This window comes from Pogona vitticeps, chromosome 3, assembly GCF_051106095.1.
Source record: "Pogona vitticeps strain Pit_001003342236 chromosome 3, PviZW2.1, whole genome shotgun sequence".
Taxonomy (NCBI): domain Eukaryota; kingdom Metazoa; phylum Chordata; class Lepidosauria; order Squamata; family Agamidae; genus Pogona; species Pogona vitticeps.
The window spans coordinates 247,868,146-247,889,079 of record NC_135785.1 but is presented as its reverse complement, the minus strand read 5'-3'; the positions used below and the strand labels follow the sequence as shown (position 1 = coordinate 247,889,079).

Sequence of the window (20,934 nt, the reverse complement as noted above, 5' to 3'; positions counted from 1 at the left end):
ATCAGGAGGATCACGATCGCTCATCCCACTCAGCATCACCAGCATCTATTTACTCTGCGGCTATCCAATATGGTCTTCTGACACATCGGCAACAGCCTCCATTTCATCATAATCGAGATACTGGCTCCAATATCGACGATCCTCGATATCGACCACTGTCTGTGGATGCACGCTTGCTACCTACAATAGTCAGTGATCCTCGGTATCAACCTCGGTCCATGGACGTCCCATCAATGTCAGTGCTGATGGATGACCCTCGATGCTGACCGCTGTCCATGGATGCACCTTCAACATCCAAATCCAGACAGCAGCATCAATATTTTGAGGCTCAGCTCCTCGACATCAATGTTGATCATCTATCCATGGACTCCCAACATGAAGGCAACTATTCTGAATAGGGCTCAAGACCGCAAACACTGTCTGTTTTGCTAACATCACCGGCATCTGACTTAGCAGATGCTGACTCTCCATCTCCAGTGGAGGACTTTCAAACCTACGGCCAATTGATGGTACGCATGGCTAAGACTCTGGACCTTCAAATACACAGACCCACAACTGAGCCAGCAGATCACCTCTATGATCCAATCTCCAAGGATATCAAAACTCTGGTTCGCATTTCTATGCTACCGTCCCTACTCAGCACTGCCAAACGCTCCTAGACAAAACCAGCTTCATCTCACTTGATGTCGAAGTGCATCAACAATCTTTATCGACTTCACGATCTGGGAGCGGTTTTATTACAGAAACAACCAGCCCCAAACTCAATCTTTGTGGAAGCTTCCCAGTGTCGACATCATCAAATTCTCATACCGCTCAATAAAGACAGCAGGCAGATTTACTCCATGGGCAAATAGATATATTCTTCGGCTGCTTTCATCATGGGGGTTGCCAACTAGCAAGAAGCCATGGGTGCCTACCAGCATTTCCTCTGGGACAATATGTCCACGTTCATTTAGGCACTCCCCAAGGATAAAAAGATACCCTGTTTCCCCAAAAATAAGACCTAATCTGAAAATAAGCCATAGTATGATTTTTCAGGATACTTGTAATATAAGCCCTACCCCAAAAATAAGCCCCAGTTAAGTGAAACCCTGCCCTCCACCATTGTGCAGCAACCAGAAGAAGATGACATGACTGTATTTGAATAAATGTAGATTGTTGTACATGAAAAAAAAACATCTCCTGAAAATAAGCCCTAATGCATTTTTGGAGCAAAAAATAATATAAGACCCTGTCTTATTTTTGGGGAAACATGGTATTGGCTCAGACAGATTACATTCTTGAAAATGTTCAAAAGAAAAGAATGGCTGCCAGACATTGTGGGGTCTACCTTACATACCAACGTCGTCCTGGACACACTCAATGGCGGCGCCCCTACAACTCCTATCAGAAGTTCCATCAGGAACCTCAGAGGCAAATGCCTTACACAGCCTACTACAAACACCAACCTTACCGAGCTAAATCACGTCAACAGACCAAAACCAGATGCAATGATTGCAAGCCTAAACAGCATGTTTGACGCCCAGCTGGCCGAGATCCCAACACACTCTCACATTCCTGCTCCTGCCCTTTTGAAATACTTAACTGCATAGGAAACCATCACCAGAGATGCTTGGGTCCTCTCCATTGTCTGAAGCAGGTAACAGATACAATTCCACCGGCTTCCTCCACCGTCACATACCATCACACCTCCAACAGAAACCCAGCAAAACGAAATACAGGCACTACTACTCAAAGATGCCATAGAACCAGTACACCAAAGAGGCAGAGGTTTTTTCTCTCGTTATTTTGCCGTACCCAAAAAGGACAGTGGCCTAAGCCCCATCCTTGACCTCAGAGAGCTAAATCAGTTCATTATTACCACGAAATTCCACATGGTTACCCTCGAGTCCATCCTTCCCCTACTTTGGAAAAAGGACTGGTTTGCAGTCATGGACCTAAGGGATGCCTATTTCCATATAGCCATCCATTCCTCTCACAGGCCTTATCTCCGCTTGCAGCTCGGAACCCAAGCCTACCAATTCAAAAGACTCCCATTCAGACTCACTACAGCTCCCAGGGTCTTCACCAAATGCATGACTCCTGTATCTGCTTACCTCAGGCTTCACAAGATCCATATTATTCCGTACATTGACAATTGGCTCCTCGTAGCTTGCTCCTGTTGCAAGGCACAATGAGACATCCACTTTACACTGTCCTTTCTCCACGTTCTCAGCCTCACTGTGAACATACAAAAGTCCAAGTTACTGCCCACAAGGCTTGTTCAGTATATAGGAGCACTCATAGGTTCCACTCATGCACGAGCAGTCCTCCCAACAGACAAGTGATGCAACCTGGCATCCCTGCTTTGCATATTCACCCCTCATGTGCTTGTACCAGCATTAACAGTTCAATGTGTCCTCGGCACTATGGCATCCATGACATCTGTAGTGCAACATATATGCCTCAAAATGAGATCACTCCAAGTATGGTTCCTTATCCTCTTCGACCCAATAACAGACCCACCTCACACCCTGTTACAGGTCACCCTCTGTCACATACCAACCTGACCTTCCCACTGTCACTCCATGCAGCTCTTCTATTTGCGGTTGACACAACTGAAGGGAGAGTCTTGGCGCCAAGGTACATATACTGAGGGGGAGGGGTCTACACTAATGTGCTTTTTTGCTACCACAGAAGCTCTAGAATCTTCCAACGAGGCTCTGCACATTCATGTATTACCCAGGGTGTGATTCACAGAGGTCCAGTTAAAGAACTACAATTACAGGCGAGTAACCTATTGTTACCCTCAGGTTGGGAGAGTTGCCTTCTGCTCCCTCGAGGAGCAGTAATGACTGGGTAGTGCTCACTCAAATCTTGTGGGGATCTGTCCTGTAATTCTGTGCATGCGGTGACTTCCATGTGCAAAATTGCTCCTGAGCATCGGGACACTGGTAGTATTGCATTAGAGTATGTGACATTTGGGATAATGTAATGGGATATAATCTCAAAAATGATAGAATGATGTCAATACGAATCCAAGGCAGACCTTTCAACATTACAATAATCCAAGTTTATGCATCAACTACCATTGCTGAGGAGACTGAAATTGAACAATTTTATGAAGATTTACAACACCTTCTAGAACTGACACCAAAGAAAGATGTTCTTCTCATTCTAGGGGAATGGAATGCTAAAGTAGGGAGTCAAGAGATAAAAGGAACAACAGGGAAGTTTGGCCTTGGAGTTCAGAACAAAGCAGGGCAAAGGCTAATAGAGTTTTGTCAAGAGAACAAGCTGGTCATCACAAACACTCTTTTCCAACAACACAAGAGGCGACTCTATACATGGAAATCACCAGATGGGCAATATCGAAATCAGATTGATTATATTCTCTGCAGCCAAAGATGGAGAAGCTCTATACAGTCAGCAAAAACAAGACCTGGAGCGGACTGCTGCTCTGATCATCAGCTTCTCATAGCAAAATTCAAGCTTAAACTGAAGAGAGTAGGAAAAACCACTGGACTACTCAGGTATACTTCTTCATGGATTGCTGCCTTGTCGTGGCGAAGGGGCTTGAGTAACTCAGAGAAACTATGGGCTATGCCGTGCAGGGACACCCAAGACGGACAGGACATAGTGGAGAGTTCCGACTAAACGCAATCCACCTGGAGTAGGAAATGGCAAGCCACTCCAGTATCTTTGCCAAGAACGCCCCATGATCAGAAACAAAAGGCTAAAAGATATGACGCTGGAAGATGGGCCCCTCAGGTCGGAAGGCGTCCAACATGCTACTGAGGAAGAGCGGAGGACAAGTACAAGTAGCTCCAGAGCTAATGAAGTGGTTGGGCCAAAGCCGAAAGGACGCTCAGCTGTGGACGTGCCTGGAAGTGAAAGGAAAATCCAATGCTGCAAAGAAAAATACTGCATAGGAACCTGGAATGTAAGATCTATGAACATTGGGAAGCTGGAGGTGGTCAAACAGGAGATGGCAAGAATAAACATCGACATCCTGGGCATCAGTGAACTAAAATGGACAGGAATGGGCGAATTCAGCTCAGATGATTATCATATCTACTATTGTGGACAAGAATCCCGTAGAAGGAATGGAGTAGCCCTCATAGTCAACAAAAGAGTGGGAAAAGCTGTAATGGGATACAATCTCAAAAATGATAGAATGATGTCAATACGAATCCAAGGCAGACCATTCAACATCACAATAATCCAAGTTTATGCACCAACCAGCATTGCTGAGGAGACTGAAATTGAACAATTCTATGAAGATTTACAACACCTTCTAGAACTGACACCAAAGAAAGATGTTCTTCTCATTCTAGGGGACTGGAATGCTAAAGTAGGGAGCCAAGAGATAAAAGGAACAACAGGGAAGTTTGGCCTTGGAGTTCAGAACAAAGCAGGACAAAGGCTAATAGAGTTTTGTCAAGAGAATAAGCTGGTCATCACAAACACTCTTTTCCAACAACACAAGAGGCGACTCTATACATGGAAATCACCAGATGGGCAATATCGAAATCAGATTGATTATTTTCTTTGCAGCCAAAGATGGAGAAGCTCTATACAGTCAGCAAAAACAAGACCTGGAGCTGACTGCGGTTCTGATCATCAGCTTCTCATAGCAAAATTCAAGCTTAGACTGAAGAGATTAGGAAAAACCACTGGGCCACCTAATGGCCATCTAATGAGAAGAAAAGACTCCCTGGAAAAGACCCTGATGTTGGGAAAGTGTGATGGCAAGAGGAGAAGGGGACGACCGAGGATGAGATGGCTGGACAGTGTCTGCGAAGCAACCAACATGAACCTGACCCAACTCCGGGAGGCAGTAGAAGACAGGAGGGCCTGGCGTGCTCTGGTCCATGGGGTCACGAAGAGTCGGACACGACTAAACGACTAAACACACACACTCAGGTATAATCTAAACCAAATCCCTTATGAATACACAGTGGAAGTAAAGAACAGATTTAAGGAACTAGATTTGGTGGACAGAGTGCCTGAAGAACTTTGGATAGAGGCTCGTAACATTGTCCAGGAGGCAGCAACGAAAACCATCCCAAAGAAAAGGAAATGCAAGAAAGCAAAGTGGCTGTCCAACGAGGCCATAGAAATAGCAGAGAGGAGAAGGGAAGCAAAATGCAAGGGAGATAGGGAAAGTTACAGAAACTTGAATTCAGACTTCCAAAGAATAGCAAGGAGAGACAAGAGGGCCTTCTTAAATGAACAATGCAAAGAAATAGAGGAAGATAACAGAAAAGGAAAGACCAGAGATCTGTTCAGGAAAATTGGACATATTAGAGGAACATTTTGTGCAAAGATGAACATGATAAAAGACAAAAATGGGAGGGACCTAACAGAAGCAGAAGACGTCAAGAAGAGGTGGCAAGAATACACAGAGGAATTATATCAGAAAGATGTGGATATCCCGGACAACCCAGACAATGTAGTTGCTGACCTTGAGCCAGACATCCTGGAGAGCGAAGTCAAGTGGGCCTTAGAAAGCCTGGCTAACAACAAGGCCAGTGGAGGTGATGACATTCCAGTTGAACTATTTAAAATCTTGAAAGATGATGCTGTTAAGGTGCTACATTCAATATGCCAGCAAGTTTGGAAAACTCAACAGTGGCCAGAGGATTGGAAAAGATCAGTCTACATCCCAATCCCAAAGAAAGGCAGTGCCAAAGAATGCTCCAACTACCGTACAATTGCACTCATTTCGCACGCTAGCAAGGTTATGCTCAAAATCCTCCAAGGTAGGCTTCAGCAGTATGTGGACCGAGAACTCCCAGAAGTACAAGCTGGATTCCTAAGAGGCAGAGGAACTCGAGACCAAATTGCTAACTTGCGCTGGATTATGGAGAAAGCCAGAGAGTTCCAGAAAAATATCTACTTCTGCTTCATTGACTATGCGAAAGCCTTTGACTGTGTGGACCACAGCAAACTATGGCAAGTTCTTAAAGAAATGGGAGTGCCTGACCACTTTATCTGTCTCCTGAGAAACCTATATGTGGGACAGGAAGCAACAGTTAGAACTGGTCATGGAACAACTGAGTGGTTCAAAATTGGGAAAGGAGTACGGCAAGGCTGTATATTGTCCCCCAGCTTATTTAACTTATATGCAGAATACATCATGCGGAAGGCTGGACTGGAAGAAACCCAAGCCGGAATTAAGATTGCCGGAAGAAATATCAACAACCTCCGATATGCAGATGATACCACTCTGATGGCAGAAAGTGAGGAGGAATTAAAGAACCTTGTAATGAGAGTGAAAGAGGAGAGTGCAAAAAACGGTCTGAAACTCAACATCAAAAAAACTAAGATCATGGCCACTGGTCCCATCACCTCCTGGGAAATAGAAGGGGAAGATATGGAGGCAGTGTCAAATTTTATCTTCCTGGGCTCCATGATCACTGCAGATGGAGACAGCAGCCCTGAAATTAAAAGGCGCCTTCTTCTTGGGAGGAAAGCGATGACAAATCTGGACAGCATCTTGAAAAGCAGAGACATCACCTTGCCAACAAAAGTCCGAATAGTCAAAGCTATGGTTTTTCCTGTCATGTATGGAAGTGAGAGCTGGACCATAAAGAAAGCAGACCGCCGAAGAATTGATGCCTTTGAATTGTGGTGCTGGAGGAGGCTCTTGAGAATCCCCTGGACTGCAAGGAGAACAAACCTATCCATTCTGAAGGAAATCAATCCTGAGTGCTCACTGGAAGGACAGATCCTGAAGCTGAGGCTCCAGTACTTTGGCCATCTAATGAGAAGAAAAGACTCCCTGGAAAAGACCCTGATGTTGGGAAAGTGTGATGGCAAGAGGAGAAGGGGACGACCGAGGATGAGATGGCTGGACAGTGTCTGCGAAGCAACCAACATGAACCTGACCCAACTCCGGGAGGCAGTAGAAGACAGGAGGGCCTGGCGTGCTCTGGTCCATGGGGTCACGAAGAGTCGGACACGACTAAACGACTAAACACACACACTCAGGTATAATCTAAACCAAATCCCTTATGAATACACAGTGGAAGTAAAGAACAGATTTAAGGAACTAGATTTGGTGGACAGAGTGCCTGAAGAACTTTGGATAGAGGCTTGTAACATTGTACAGGAGGCAGAAACAAAAACCATCCCCCCCAAAAAAAGAAATGCAAGAAAGCAAGGTTGCTGTCCAACGAAGCCTTAGAAGTAGCAGAGAGGAGAAGGGAAACAAAATGCAAGGGACATAGGGAAAGTTACAGAAAATATCAACAACCTCCGATATGCAGATGATACCACTCTGATGGCAGAAAGTAAGGAGGAATTAAAGAACCTTGTAATGAGGGTGAAAGAGGAGAGTGCAAAAAATGATCTGAAACTCAACATCAAAAAACCTAAGATCATGGCCACTGGTCCCATCACCTCCTGGGAAATAGAAGGGGAAGATATGGAGGTAGTGACAGATTTTACTTTCTTGGACTCCATGATCACTGCAGATGGAGACAGCAGCCACGAAATTAAAAGACGCCTGCTTCTTGGGAGGAAAGCGATGACAAACCTTGACAGCATCTTAAAAAGCAGACACATCACCTTGCCAACAAAAGTCCGAATAGTCAAAGCTATGGTTTTTCCTGTCGTGATGTATGGAAGTGAGAGCTGGACCATAAAGAAAACTGACCGCCGAAGAATTGATGCCTTTGAATTGTGGTACTGGAGGAGGCTCTTGAGAGTCCCCTGGACTGCAAGGAGAACAAACCTATCAATTCTAAAGGAAATCAAACCAGATTGCTCATTGGAAGGACAGATCCTGAAGCTGAGGCTCCAGTACTTTGGCCATCTCATGAGAAGAGAAGACTCCTTGGAAAAGACCTTGATGTTGGGAAAGTGTGATGGCAAGAGGAGAAGGGGATGACAGAGGATGAGATGGTTGGACAGTGTCATCGAAGCAACCAACATGAATTTGACACAACTACGGGAGGCAGTGGAAGATAGGAGACCCTGGCGTGCTCTGGTCCATGGGGTCACGAAGAGTCCGACATGACTAAACGATGACGAGATGATGTGACATTTACCAACAAAGTTTGGAGAAGGTTGGACAACTATGTTTAAAGTTCTAATTTCTGGATTTAAAAAAAAATCACTATCTATCTCACTGTCTCATTTTGCTACCTTTTTTCGTAGCTCTTAGTTGATTTAGTAGTTATTTTTCAGATGCCTACCACTGCTTCCTAAAAAGGAAACATTTCCTACTAAATGCTTTTTTAAAAAATCTGAAGTTGATCCATCATGTTATAGGAAATATCATGCTTTAAAATGTTTCTTTTACATAAAAGAATGTTCACAAAGTCTGGTTGTACATGCTTATTTAAATATCCTGTGGCCATGGCCTATATTCAGTTTCATTTATGTTCAGAAGCAGAGCTGTGATTATATCCAAATATTACAAAATACTGTAACAGTAGTTTTCAACACTGATATGAATATATATCCAAAGCACATTCGAATCCAAATATTATAGTCATAAGATTATTAGTGCCAACTCCAATCTACTCTCTTAATAGAATCAGTACAATTGTCTGTAGGTGATGTGCAATGTATTAGCAAGTTCTATAATGAAGAGTGTTTTAATTTCATTCTTCCATGTAAAATGGCTTTACCCTTGGGAACACAGAATGAGATGAGGATTGTGTTAGCAAATTAACACTTCAGCCTGTCACATTCCTAAAGCTTATTAGATACATTAGGCTACTTCACAGGCACAAAACTTTATTAAACCTTGGGGAAGCTTTCTGATAATGCTTTGTGCACATAGATTCTGGTAGTTACTTTAGCCAAGTTTGTACAACCAAGAGAATGACTTTTGTCATCCATCCTCTCTCTTGTATGTAGAGTGCAGTCTCCACTTCTTGACTTCTCCTGATAAAAGACATAGTTCATCTTCTGACTATATTAAGGAGGGAGAAAGCTGTTGCCACTTCTTAGAGATTTGAATAGGTTCTGTTAGAAGCTCCTGAGATCTATATTAATTTTTTGCTATATTTTCTCCTTCTTTTGTATTAGAGAGAGTATTTTGGTCCCAACAAAGAGTAGATTGCTTAAGGCCTAACTTCATAGAGAAATACTGCTTCTCTGCTCTTCAGTAGAGAATAATGCAGTTGTGTGGCTAGCGCTGCCTAGTCCCAGCAAGAAGGAGAGTAATGGAGACTGTCTCTCAGTAGTGACAGCACATAGGACAAAGTATTTCTTCTGCAAATGGGAACAGCTTAACCAGCCCAATAACATCATTTTGTATTCTATCCAGATAAGTACAGTTGCAGTCAAAGAACAGACTAATCCAGATGGTAGAATTCTGAAGGGACATAGTGTGTTTCAGGAAACACTGATTGTTGCACTTAAAACAAGCTGAATTTCCAACTGGAAAAGGAAGAGCTTACACCATATATGCCACATAGCATCTTGTCCATCAGTGGGAGTGAGGGAACCCTAGCCAATTGGTAACAATCATTCCAGTCTTCTAGAGGAGAGGTCCCCAACTCCTGGCCCGCAACCTGGCAGTGGTCTGCGGCCTATCCAGGACTGGCTGCGGACACAGATTTCGCACCCCTCACAAGCGCCGTTGTATGAATGAGCGCAAACGTATTCAGCCCCTTGCACTCGTGCTTGTATGCATGCACACAAGTGCCCCCCCAAGCATGACGTGCACACACAAGCTCCGCCCCCTGCAGGTGCACCACACACACCCAAAATGGTCCATGGTTGGGAAAAGGTTGGAGACCACTGTTCTAGAGAATGTTATTGAGTATAACTGTGTACCCATAATTTTCATGGAAGAATTGAATTAGATGTTTATTTGAGGATGATACGAAATGAATGTATTAATGATAAATGTCATACTTTTAGAGGAGTACGGTAATGGAACCAGTAACCTCGAGAGGTGGTGAGTGCTCCAACATTGGAAACATTCAAGAGAAATTTAGACATCCACCTGGCAGATATCCCTTGATTTATATTCCTGCACTGAGCAGGGGGTTGGACTTGATGGCCTTATATGCCCCTTTCAACTTCATGATTCTGCGATTCTATGATCCTATGAAATGTTTCTCAAGACCACATAAGCCACATAGACACTGCACAATTTAGAGAATTCTCTTTTTTAATGGGGAATTGCAGTTACTTCTAAGCTGTAAGAAGAACTGTTGTTGAAGTACCAAACACTCAACTGTTGTTGAATACACTGGCAGAGATAGCCAGCACATTGCTAATGAATATATATAAAAACCCTCAAATTAGTCTTAATTGTGTGGGATGAACATTCATAATATGTGTTGTGACACTTTTAAAGGTTACCTGATTAAATGGCTGTATCTGAGAGAAAGGCCATAGCACTGTGCTTTGACACTTTGGCAGAAAAACAAATTACAAATTATTTAGTGATACAGCTGCAGCAGCTCTCCAAAGTATAATACAATTCTGTGCAACAAGAAGTTTTTTTAGAAGTCACATTAAACTAGCGAGCTTGTCACAGCTCGGTCACCATAGCATATCACATAATCCAGAGAGCCCACACAAATTTGAAACTGAAAGAGGTTATCAGTGCCAACTCATGAGCCATTGAGCCAACTCCTTTAATAGCACTAACCCTTTCAGTACCAGTTGCTGTGAAGATGAGGAATTTAAATACAAGAGATTGGCTGCATGATACAGGCTTCTCAAATTCCTCTTTTCTCATTATTAGGACTTTAATTTGTGTTAATGGCTTATTTAGTGGGCAAGATACCTTGAGGCTATACATATAGGTACTCAGAGATATGTGTAAGTGCATAAAGACATGAGTATAGATTATAGAATAGATATATTGCTCGATGTGTGGCTAAGGTGTTATGTTTGCTATTAAGTACTATTTTCAAACCAGCTAGCAGAGGAGGGTTATATGACCTGAAACAGACCTGGATAATTAAAAAATATAAAATAAGAATTATAATGGGATATAGCTGGCAACACAACTGGTTTATTCTTGGACCTCAAACATGTCTAATGGAGTGGAAATTTTTGAAGTCACCTCAAGTGGAGTCAGAAGCATCACCATTGACTTCAAAGAAGGGAAATACTTGGATAAAGCCCAAACAAGTTGTTGAGTTGAAGGCTAAGATGTTTTAAATTCATTCATTCAGAGTTGAAAGGTGTTAAACTTAGTGCTAAATCTCACAACTGACTAAAATACTGACTATCTCTAATGAAGCACTTGATATATGTATATATAGATTTCAATTTATGATAAATATTGTAGTTTTAAAATTAAAAGATTATATAGAGTGAGCATCCTACTCTTCCATGGATTGTATTAAGTTGGTGGGAAATGTCTGCACCAAAATCAGAATTGTATGATAATATCATCTACTTACGAAAGCTCTGGGTCGTATGGCTTTGCTACTGTATTATTTCACAACATGCACTGAACCACAAATAAACTGTTACCCAGTTATTTTGTCCACAAATAGCATAACTCACCATATTTCATGCAGTGTTTTAGTAGAATGTTACTTCAGTGTTACATCTAGTGGTACCGTTTGTATTATGAGTTATTTGTGAAGTTTCATATAATGTATAAAACAATTTATGTGCAGGAACTGTAAGGCTTGCTTACAGGCATGAAAAATATTGTGCACACTGCAGTATTCATTTGAGGAGAGATGATATATTTTGTGGCATACTTTGTACTAGGAAGTGCAAATCATCAGTATAGACAAGCCACATAGCCACTTTGAATTTATATAGCAGCTCACAGCTCTGAGAAGGTGGAGTTTGTCCAGGAAACTTAATTAACCAGCCTAAATTATTTCTTACCCAGCAGTCACATCTCAGTTAACATGGAAACATTCAATTTCCAGATAATCTTTGAGAACCTTTCATGTGGTCTTCTGGTTTTAGATACCCAGCATCTAAAACCTATTCTATCATGTCAAAAAATATCAGTAGTTAATCTCTCTCATCCCTGTTCTAAAGGAGAAGGGGGCACATGAAGTAATGTGCCCAGGATAAATGAATAAAACTTTCAAATTTGGGAAATTAGGATTTGTATGAAAGCTATGCTTGCTTGAAAATATAATCCAGATTGGTTCTTCTGTCTTTTGCTTTCTGATGCTAACTTTCCATTCCATACACATACCTTCTGACATTTCATAGAATTGGGATTTATGAGTAAATTCAAACATCCATATCTCCCATTCTCTGAATGGAGAACCTCTATAAGACTGAAAGGTTACAAACATGGTATCGCAAAGTCATCCATACTGCCATTGGTCATAATACAGACTTCAAGACTGCCATCCTATTTGTGCTTAAAGTAATTCCCATTAAATGTAGTGAGGAATATAGTATAAATGTTTACAGGCTTGGTTCTTAAATTTGAGATAACTGTTCGAAATTCAAAATACTTTATGACAAATAGATGCTTTTCCCAATGAACAATCATGTTATCTTTACAGAACTGGGTAAGCAAAGCAGAAAAACAGACCTTGCTCTCTGATACTCTTGATCTCTCAGAACTTTTCCACCCAGACACATTTCTCAATGCCTTACGACAGGAGACTGCAAGGTAGGTGAATTCACAAAAGGTAAATACCATTTTCCTTTAGATTTAACTTTTTTTAAAAAAAAACTGCTATTAATAGTAAAAAGATGGGGTGTACTGTACATCTTCTAAAATAAATAATGTAAAATTGGTGCATCTCTTGAGCAACTTGGAAACATTATTTGAACAATTAAGGAAAAGGTATGGAAATGTGGAGACGTGTACCTATAGCTACTGTTCGTTCAGCAGCCAACAGTAGATGGAATGAAATATAGGTCAAGCTTCCATCTTTTTACTGGTAATTTCTGGTTAAACCAGAGGGAAGTAAAATGAGAACAGTATGAGGAGAAATCTTAGAGGAATGATTTGAGTGGTGACAGGACATAAGAATACTGGAGAATGTGTGAGGGAGGGGGAAATAATGTTTGTTTTTGTATTTACTTAAACTCTTTTTATATATATTTGGAATTTATATATTTAAAATGTTTTTAGAAAATTTAGCTTACCTAAAACACTCTAACACTAATATTTAGGCTAAATTAATATGGTTTGAAATGTGACATTTTATTTCTAATGTGAAAAATAATTATTTTTGCCACATGTGGAATGCTGGATATTTTTATTCTGGTTACCGTAGCAGATGAATCCAGTCATTTAAATTCTGCCCATTTTCTAGTGGTACATGCACATTTTATTTTTAATTTCTATTCTTTCTTCTAGGGTGATGAGTTGTTCAGTAGACAGCCTAAAATTTACAGCATCTTGGAGAGGTCGAATAAAAGAAGCAAAACTCCAAGTCCAGGTATTCTGCGTATACAGATTTCTAATCATTTGCTGAAATTTCTGTGTATCTAGAAAAGCCAATCTGAATATTTGTTAACAAGCTACCTTTCCCAAGAACATGAGGTGACTTTCAGAGCCTGTAAAACTTTCCTTCTTGGAATACAACTTCCAAAACCCCTAGCCAACATGGAGGAATTCTGAAAGGTTCTAAAAAAAAAAAAAGTCTTCCAACATCCTTAACACTAACAGATTTGGCATAAGCCTGCCTCAACATTCCCACTTCTTTGAATGAATCACGGTATTTGAGTTGCAGATTTTTATTTTACTTTATATAAAGTAATGCCTTGGAGGGTGATTTATTTACTGTTAACACAATGTTTATGTGAACCAGCCATTTTTAAAAAATTGACTAGTGTTAAATATTTAATTCTGTTCTACCCCCATAATTATAACCTGTGTGTGTGTAAACCTGTAGCTTGAGTATTGCACCCCAGAATAATTTGTAAGCCAACTTGCTGCCTATCAACCACATTCAGCCCTGAGAGGAATTTTTGTGGCTTTCCAGCACCCCAGGGAAACCCCAACAGACACATACTCTCCTCAATATTTAAATTTTATTTTGGGAAGGATCTCTTTTTCAAAGTTCTGTGGGCCCTTTAGGGGGCATAGGGGAACCCTGAGACCTCCCATACTCAAGGAATGTTTAAATTGCTTTGTAAAACTTTTCTTTGCCACTAAAGGAGAGGGGCTTTCAGTTAGAAAAAAAAATCTTTTTTATGTAAACAGATTTTTTTAGTTAACAAAAACTCATCATAGCAACCTTTTCAGTACATGAAGCATAGAATTTCAACAATTAAAATTATGATAACAGTTAAGAATGCTAATTAGCCTCTTGGCCATACAGCATATGGGCACCCATATTCTGCAATGGCATCTTCCAGTAAAGTCTGTTTCATTGCATGTTCTGGATAGGAGAAGACAATAATTTGAAATCTGTCCTCAGGTGAAATGGCATAGAATTTGAAAATATTGAACCCAAATCAGTGGAGTTGCATAGTGAGAAAAAATAGAGCTTTCCTCAAAAGATGGCAGATGGTGACAGATGATTCATTATTTGCAGTGCTCTTCAGAAGCATATTGAAATATTTCATTATGTACTTTGACCCAGAAATATAGGTGCAAAGAAAGTTCTGATTATCAGTTGCAGAAATCATAAATAGGTTTGTCATTAGACCTGCCAAAACAACATTTCCTGAAACAGAATTAAAGCACTTTCCTCAAGAACTGTATGAGTTTCTTTAATGATTAGTTACTAAAGTTAAGCTTTCAAAATATGTCTTCCATTGAATAATACACTGATAGATTTATTACCCCCAATAGAACTAATAAACTGATCTTGTATCGGCTTTTTAAAAATATAGCTGGGAATTCTTTTATTCATTCTCCTTGTGCATTCTTTCTACATATACTGGAGAGGAACAGATTTCAGTGACTTGCAGAAAACATGCAATAATTCACTTTGTGCTTTGAATGCTAATGTCAAACCTCTCAACAGGAAGCCATGCCTGTTCTGGGGTTTGTTTTACCTCTTCCTGGGCATTGTCAAGAAATGTTTATTTGACTCTTGCTGCTCAATTCCCATTACTCTAATGTCCTGGCACCTGCTGCTGACATAAGTGCTGACACAGACAGGTATTTTTCTCCAGCACAATAAAACATGAATCCAATATATATATTGTATTCATATTATATATATATTTCCTACTCTGTTCTACAGTAATTTCTGCAGATCTATTTTTTTACACAAAGCATCCAGATAATTGGTTCATAAAATTCAGTCACTGCTCACATTTTTGTCTCTAACACATATTTAAATATTTAATGTGTTTTGATGGCAGATCAGTGGACTTCAACTGGAAGGCTGCAGTTTTGATGGAAATCGACTTTCAGAAAATCAGCATGACTCTCCCAGTGTGTCATCTGTGCTCCCTTGTTATATGGCCTGGATTCCGCAGGTACTTCTTTTTTAAGGGTCCTATACTTTAAGTCATATAATTGGTTTCTTTTGCTATTATAGTTTTTTTTTCAGTATGATGTCTGACCTGGTTTTTACAAAAGAGGCCAAATTCCTTGCAGCTCAGTAACTTTATTCTGATAGCTTCAAAGTGAATTGTCTCCACAGTGACATTTCAGAGGAAAAGGAAATGGAGATTATAGAATACAGGAGGTTCATTCTCACTTTTTTTGTTATTATTTCCTGAATTGTTTAATATAGATTAAAATGTAGACCTTTAGATGAAGAGGAAAAACTTCCAGTATAAAATAAAATACAATGAACATTTCTTCTTTATAGTTTCTGATAATAATTCACCAAATGAATGATTAAAGTCATATTTTGTAATTAGCAAGTTTAACAAGCACAGAGCTTTCATGATCCACATCAGATTTGGGGCAGTTTGCCTAAGAATTTTTACCACATAAAAAATTACCTTGTTTGGTTGATTTCCTTCTGTTGGATTGGTCTGGGGGAATGGTTTTGTTTGTGCTGGAACATCCTTACCTAATTATATCTGCATAAGTACCCACATGTTTCTCTGGTCACTAGGATACTTTATTGAGTGTTCCGGTGACCATGGAGATGTACTTGTACCTGTGCAGATTTATAATGAATCTCTTTGCAAAAAACAAGAATGGAAATATTTATTATGCAAAAAGGCCCCTAAGAATTAATCACCTTTGCCTACTTGTTAACAAATCAGGTATGTCAGCACATTTCCAGAAGATGATGACCTTAGAGCCAAAAGATGGCCATTTATCATAACAAAACAGTGACTTATCAACTGGTCAAGAAGCCTCTTTCTAACAACCCTAGGACTATGGGCACCTCAAGGCATTCTTACAAGGAGTTTCTTTACTTGAGTTATGCAGAGCTGCCAAATGATACCTTTATATTGTGATACCATTTGTACACCAGAGTAGAGAAATGTTTCCTTTGGAAGGGCCATCTTTATCCCTGTTTGAATGATTTCAGGTGCCTACCCACATGTCATTGCTCTTTTTACCAATTGTTAAGTTCACTAGTCTGTATTTATTTATTTATTTATTTATTTATTTATTTATTTATTTATTTATTTATTTATTTATTTATTTATTTATTTATTTAACTTATATGCCACCCACACTACCCGAAGGTCTCTGGGCGGCTTACAACATTTAAAATACAATAAAAAGGCAAAATAATTAAAATGCAATTAAAATATATACTCTAAAAATTGCCACCAGTGTGAATAAATAGAAACCACAGTGAAGAAAAAATGGGCTGTTTCTTATGTTTGTTCATCAAGTACTCTTCTGTGCATTCACATCACCAGCACTCCTGCCCTCTTCAACACCTGTGGCAAAAAGGCCATGGCCACAGTTTCATGCAAAAATTGTAAACTGAGGGAGAAAGCATGCACTGTGGAGAGGAAGGAACCAATGGACAAAAGTCCTGAATCTTGAGGGTTCTGAAAGGGGTAGCCCTGTGCAGTTGCAGGACAATTGATGTGAATACATATAAGACCAATAAAAGGACAAACATTACAATAAAAAAATGGTGTTTTTTTCCACTTTTAATTACACAAATATAGAATTGTGCTGCTGAAAATTCTTTGGAGCATGGCCTACTTTTCAGGGATTTATGTTCAAGTCCTAAATTTTTGTCATACTTTGTATAATATGGCACCTCATGAGTAAACCTATTTATCATATTACCTACAAGGCTGTCCCACCAAGCTGGTGGGAACAATTTTAAATTACAGTCAGCAAAATAATTTTTATGTGAAAACATCAAGATAAAAAGGTGAATCTTCAGGCAGTTCTTATTTACTTACATGTCTAATGATTATCTAGATGTGGGCCCAACCCAGTGTATATACCCTGGAACTATCTTTTGAATTTATATATGTATGTCATTGTGTATTAATTTATATAAATTAACATGCTTAGTCTATTTATATAGACTAACATAAGTACTCATTTCTACTTCAAACAAATATTATGTTACAAAAAGTTCCAGACAAATAAACTGCATAATTAACTCACTCAGGAGAGATTATACAAGGACCGTTTTTATATTACCAGATCAATACGGAAATTCATCCATGGTCTGGTCACTTAGCACTCTGATAATGGCTTTTTTGAAATATCCCACAGACCTCCAAAGAAGAGATAATATTCCTTGTTTCAAATTAATTCTCCTACAACACTGTCCTATGCATATCTATTTAGAAGTAAATCTTAAGTTTTACAGGATTTTCTGTCACATAGGAACGTATCTTCAAACTAAAATAGATCATCTATTTCTCTACAGAATGCTTATGGGCCTTATTCCCCTGAAGAGTGCATCTCTTTGCCAGTTTACACTAGCGCTGAGAGGGATTGTGTGGTGACAAATATTGATGTTCCATGTGGAGGCAGTCAAGACCGGTGGATCCAGTGTGGAGCTGCTTTGTTTTTGAAAAATCAGTAAGAGGATAGGCTGTTAATGCTTTTGCTGCTTGCCACCAGATCTGAGCCTGACAGTATGAAGCATTCTCTGTACAATATTTGCAGAGATAATATGGGACTTGCAAGCTGGGAAATCTACAAATTTTCTAAATAGCTTTTCTCAAATATGTGCTGAACCACAGAGGGCAGAACATTTGTTAGGCCCACTCTCTGAACTGAAATGAACAAGAGAACATTGTTTCCTTTATATAGCTCTAGCCCACTTGAGTGGGGTCTGAACTTCTCTGTGAATTAAGCCCATCATACTTAAACGTTTAATTTTGTATGTGCAATATCCATCCATTTTCTGCTTCCTTTATTAAAATGGATAGAAGTTGCACGCCCCTTGTTACTTTGTTCTTTCAACTGCCTTTCTGAACAATTTATGACCAACCATTTATATGCTTTTTGAACAACATCCAGAAACTCTACAGTTTCTTCACAGTACTGTGTGATACTGTGTACGTATTTCCAGATATTATCTTCAATTTTGGCTGCTTTAGTCTTTGAGTTTCTTTTGATCTCTTATTTCTTTGTCTTGTGTATTTTCATTCGCTCATGATGAGCTGTCTTTTTCAAAGCATTCTTTTAGAAATGTAAGAGACAAGCTATTGTTGTTAAGCATCAGAAATTTAGAGTACAAATTGAAAAAACGTTTACACTGAAATATATTTACTGAATACATGTTTATGGAAATATACTGCATTATATTTATTATAAAGCTCTCATTAAATAGGTGTTTACCTTTTATTTATTATTTCGTTTGAGTGTGCTCTGTAGGTAAGCTGTATCTTCAGTGTCCTAGATATTAAATACTTTATCTATCTCCTGCAGTAAGCAAGCAACAGTGACAGAATAAAGAATGATGGCTGGACAAGACTGAATTCCAGTAGGGCTTTGAATATGCAGGCAGCACAAATTAAGGAGAACATGACTGAGCTCCACATTAGAATGATAAAGAGCTGTATTCTTCTTATATGCAAAATAGCTGTTTGCCTCACTGAGGTGAGGAGCGACTAAAGATAATATTGCAATGAACACACTGTGATCAGAGAATTCTGACTTTGAACTGTCATACAAAACATTTTTAAATTTTGCTCATATGAGCTGTTACTCCAGCAGGTAAGTATTGGAATGCTGTGCAAAAGGTGTTGAACTAGGACAGTGTCAGGAGCCTACCCGGAATGTTGCATCCTCTCAGCTCGCTGCTTATAAATTAGCCTTAGAGTCCTAATGCACACTTCTAATAGATTGGAAAAAAAACAGAAGGAGGACATGAACAAAGCATGGTGTGGATTGTAATGGAATTTCCCCCATATATGAATATAACAAAGGGAGGTGATTTCAGTAGCACAAACCTACGCACTTGAAATATGGTTGTAAATGCATATGTAAAATTGCAAAATAGTAATATGAATCCACTTCATTTGCCTCATACACAGATGAGATAAATTTCATGAATACTCATATGACAATGTTCTGATTGCAAATTTATTTGTAATTAGAAAAAGAAATAGAATTAAAATACTAAGAACATTTGACAATGAAATAGACTGCTTTGAAAGCTGGTGGCCTGAAAGTTTTTAATCAGGAACTGGACAGTTGTCTGTTCGCAGTGTTCCAGTTATAGAAGTCCTATATCAGCAGGAGCTTTGACCTAGATAATTTTGGTATCTTTTCCAAGTCTGTAGTTCTTTGGTTCTTGAACTTTTTCCACCTAAAGTAACAGGAGCAGGAATACAGATCAAATGACACACCAAAAGTGTTGTTATGTGCTGACAAGTCACTTCCAACATATGGCAACCCTATAAATTATTGACCTCCAAAAAGTCTTGTTAATAGCATTGATGACTGGACCTCAGAAAGACATTATATGTACAAAGCCTGCTGGTAAAAAAAAAACAGGAATGCATGGCAGGAACAATTAAGAGCACATGAAGGCGAAGAGTCTGAACCAAGAATGTGAGCACTCCTAAAGAAGAAGCATACATAGAATGTATTTTGAGATTGATTTGTCTTCTTATATGTTCTTCTTATGATTATGATTATGAAGAAGAATAAGCAGTATAAAAGTAGATAACTTAATTGCCAGTGTAGAAGATTGCTCTATGTTTCTGTCTCATAAGACAATCCTGTTTAGGCAGTAAGCAACTGCTTTGCTTTTATTCCATCTACACCTGCTAGAAACAGTCTTTGAAATGCTAAATTGTATAAACCACATTTGGCAACGTTCCACTTCCACAACGGCTTCTGGTCTGCCAACACTACTCCTTCTGATCCAAGTTTCAGAATCCCCGTGTGCCTGCATGTAGGTTTGAGCAGCGTTATGTATAATGCAGGCAGAACGTGTCTAATCATTATCACTCATGGTACAACAAAGCTCTTCCAAAAAATACACTTTTCAAAGCTACTTGGATTGAACATTTCAAGTAAATACATACATGAAACAAAGCATTGGAACTACTTAGCAGAACAGTTTGGAATCTCATTCTGACCATTAAGGCCAGATACATCTGCAGAACTCTACTTTCCTAGCAGTTCTGTCTTGAATGGGTATATCTCTTTCCAAAGAAAGAGTAAATGATAATTGAAGTATGACTGGACTGGAAGTACTGTACAGTGGTGCCCCGCTAGATGCTTACCCCTCTAAACAACGGAATCGCTTGATGATGACTTTTTTGCGATCGGAATTGTGATGGCAAAACGATGTTTCCTATGGGGGAATTTTGCTTTACATTGAATAGGTCCTTGCTTCGCGAACTGTTTGTTCGCAAAACGATGATTTTTCCGGCTTCCCTTCGCAAAATGGCTGCTTTCTGGACAGAAGCTTCGCAAAACAGTGATTTTAAACAGCTGATCAGCGGTTCTCTATGGGCGATCTTCGTGGACGATGAGGTATTTCCCCATTGGAATGCATTGACCGGTTTTCAGTGCATTCCAATGGTTTTTTTTTTTTTTTGCATGATGACAATTTCGCTGTACAGCGATTTTAATGGAACGGATTATCGTCGTCATGCAAGGCACCATTGTATCTTTATTATAATAACTCAGATAAGCAGACTGAAAGGACATCCTGTATTAATCAGGTC

The 20,934-nt window shown here is 39.5% G+C and overlaps 1 protein-coding gene across 2 annotated transcripts in view; it reads left to right on the top strand.

The window, feature by feature from the left end:
• The window catches only part of DYNC2H1 (dynein cytoplasmic 2 heavy chain 1), a 190,117-nt gene extending 171,518 nt beyond the window's left edge, over positions 1-18,599 (top strand). For both annotated transcript variants that reach the window (XM_072993639.2, XM_072993638.2), the window contains exons 87-90: positions 12,450-12,559; positions 13,256-13,337; positions 15,217-15,333; positions 17,670-18,599. In XM_072993639.2, the coding sequence (XP_072849740.2) occupies positions 12,450-12,559; positions 13,256-13,337; positions 15,217-15,333; positions 17,670-17,828 (468 nt within the window). In that variant the 3' untranslated portion in view covers positions 17,829-18,599. The remainder of the gene's footprint in view (positions 1-12,449; positions 12,560-13,255; positions 13,338-15,216; positions 15,334-17,669) is intronic.
• Positions 18,600-20,934: the final 2,335 nt, after the last annotated feature.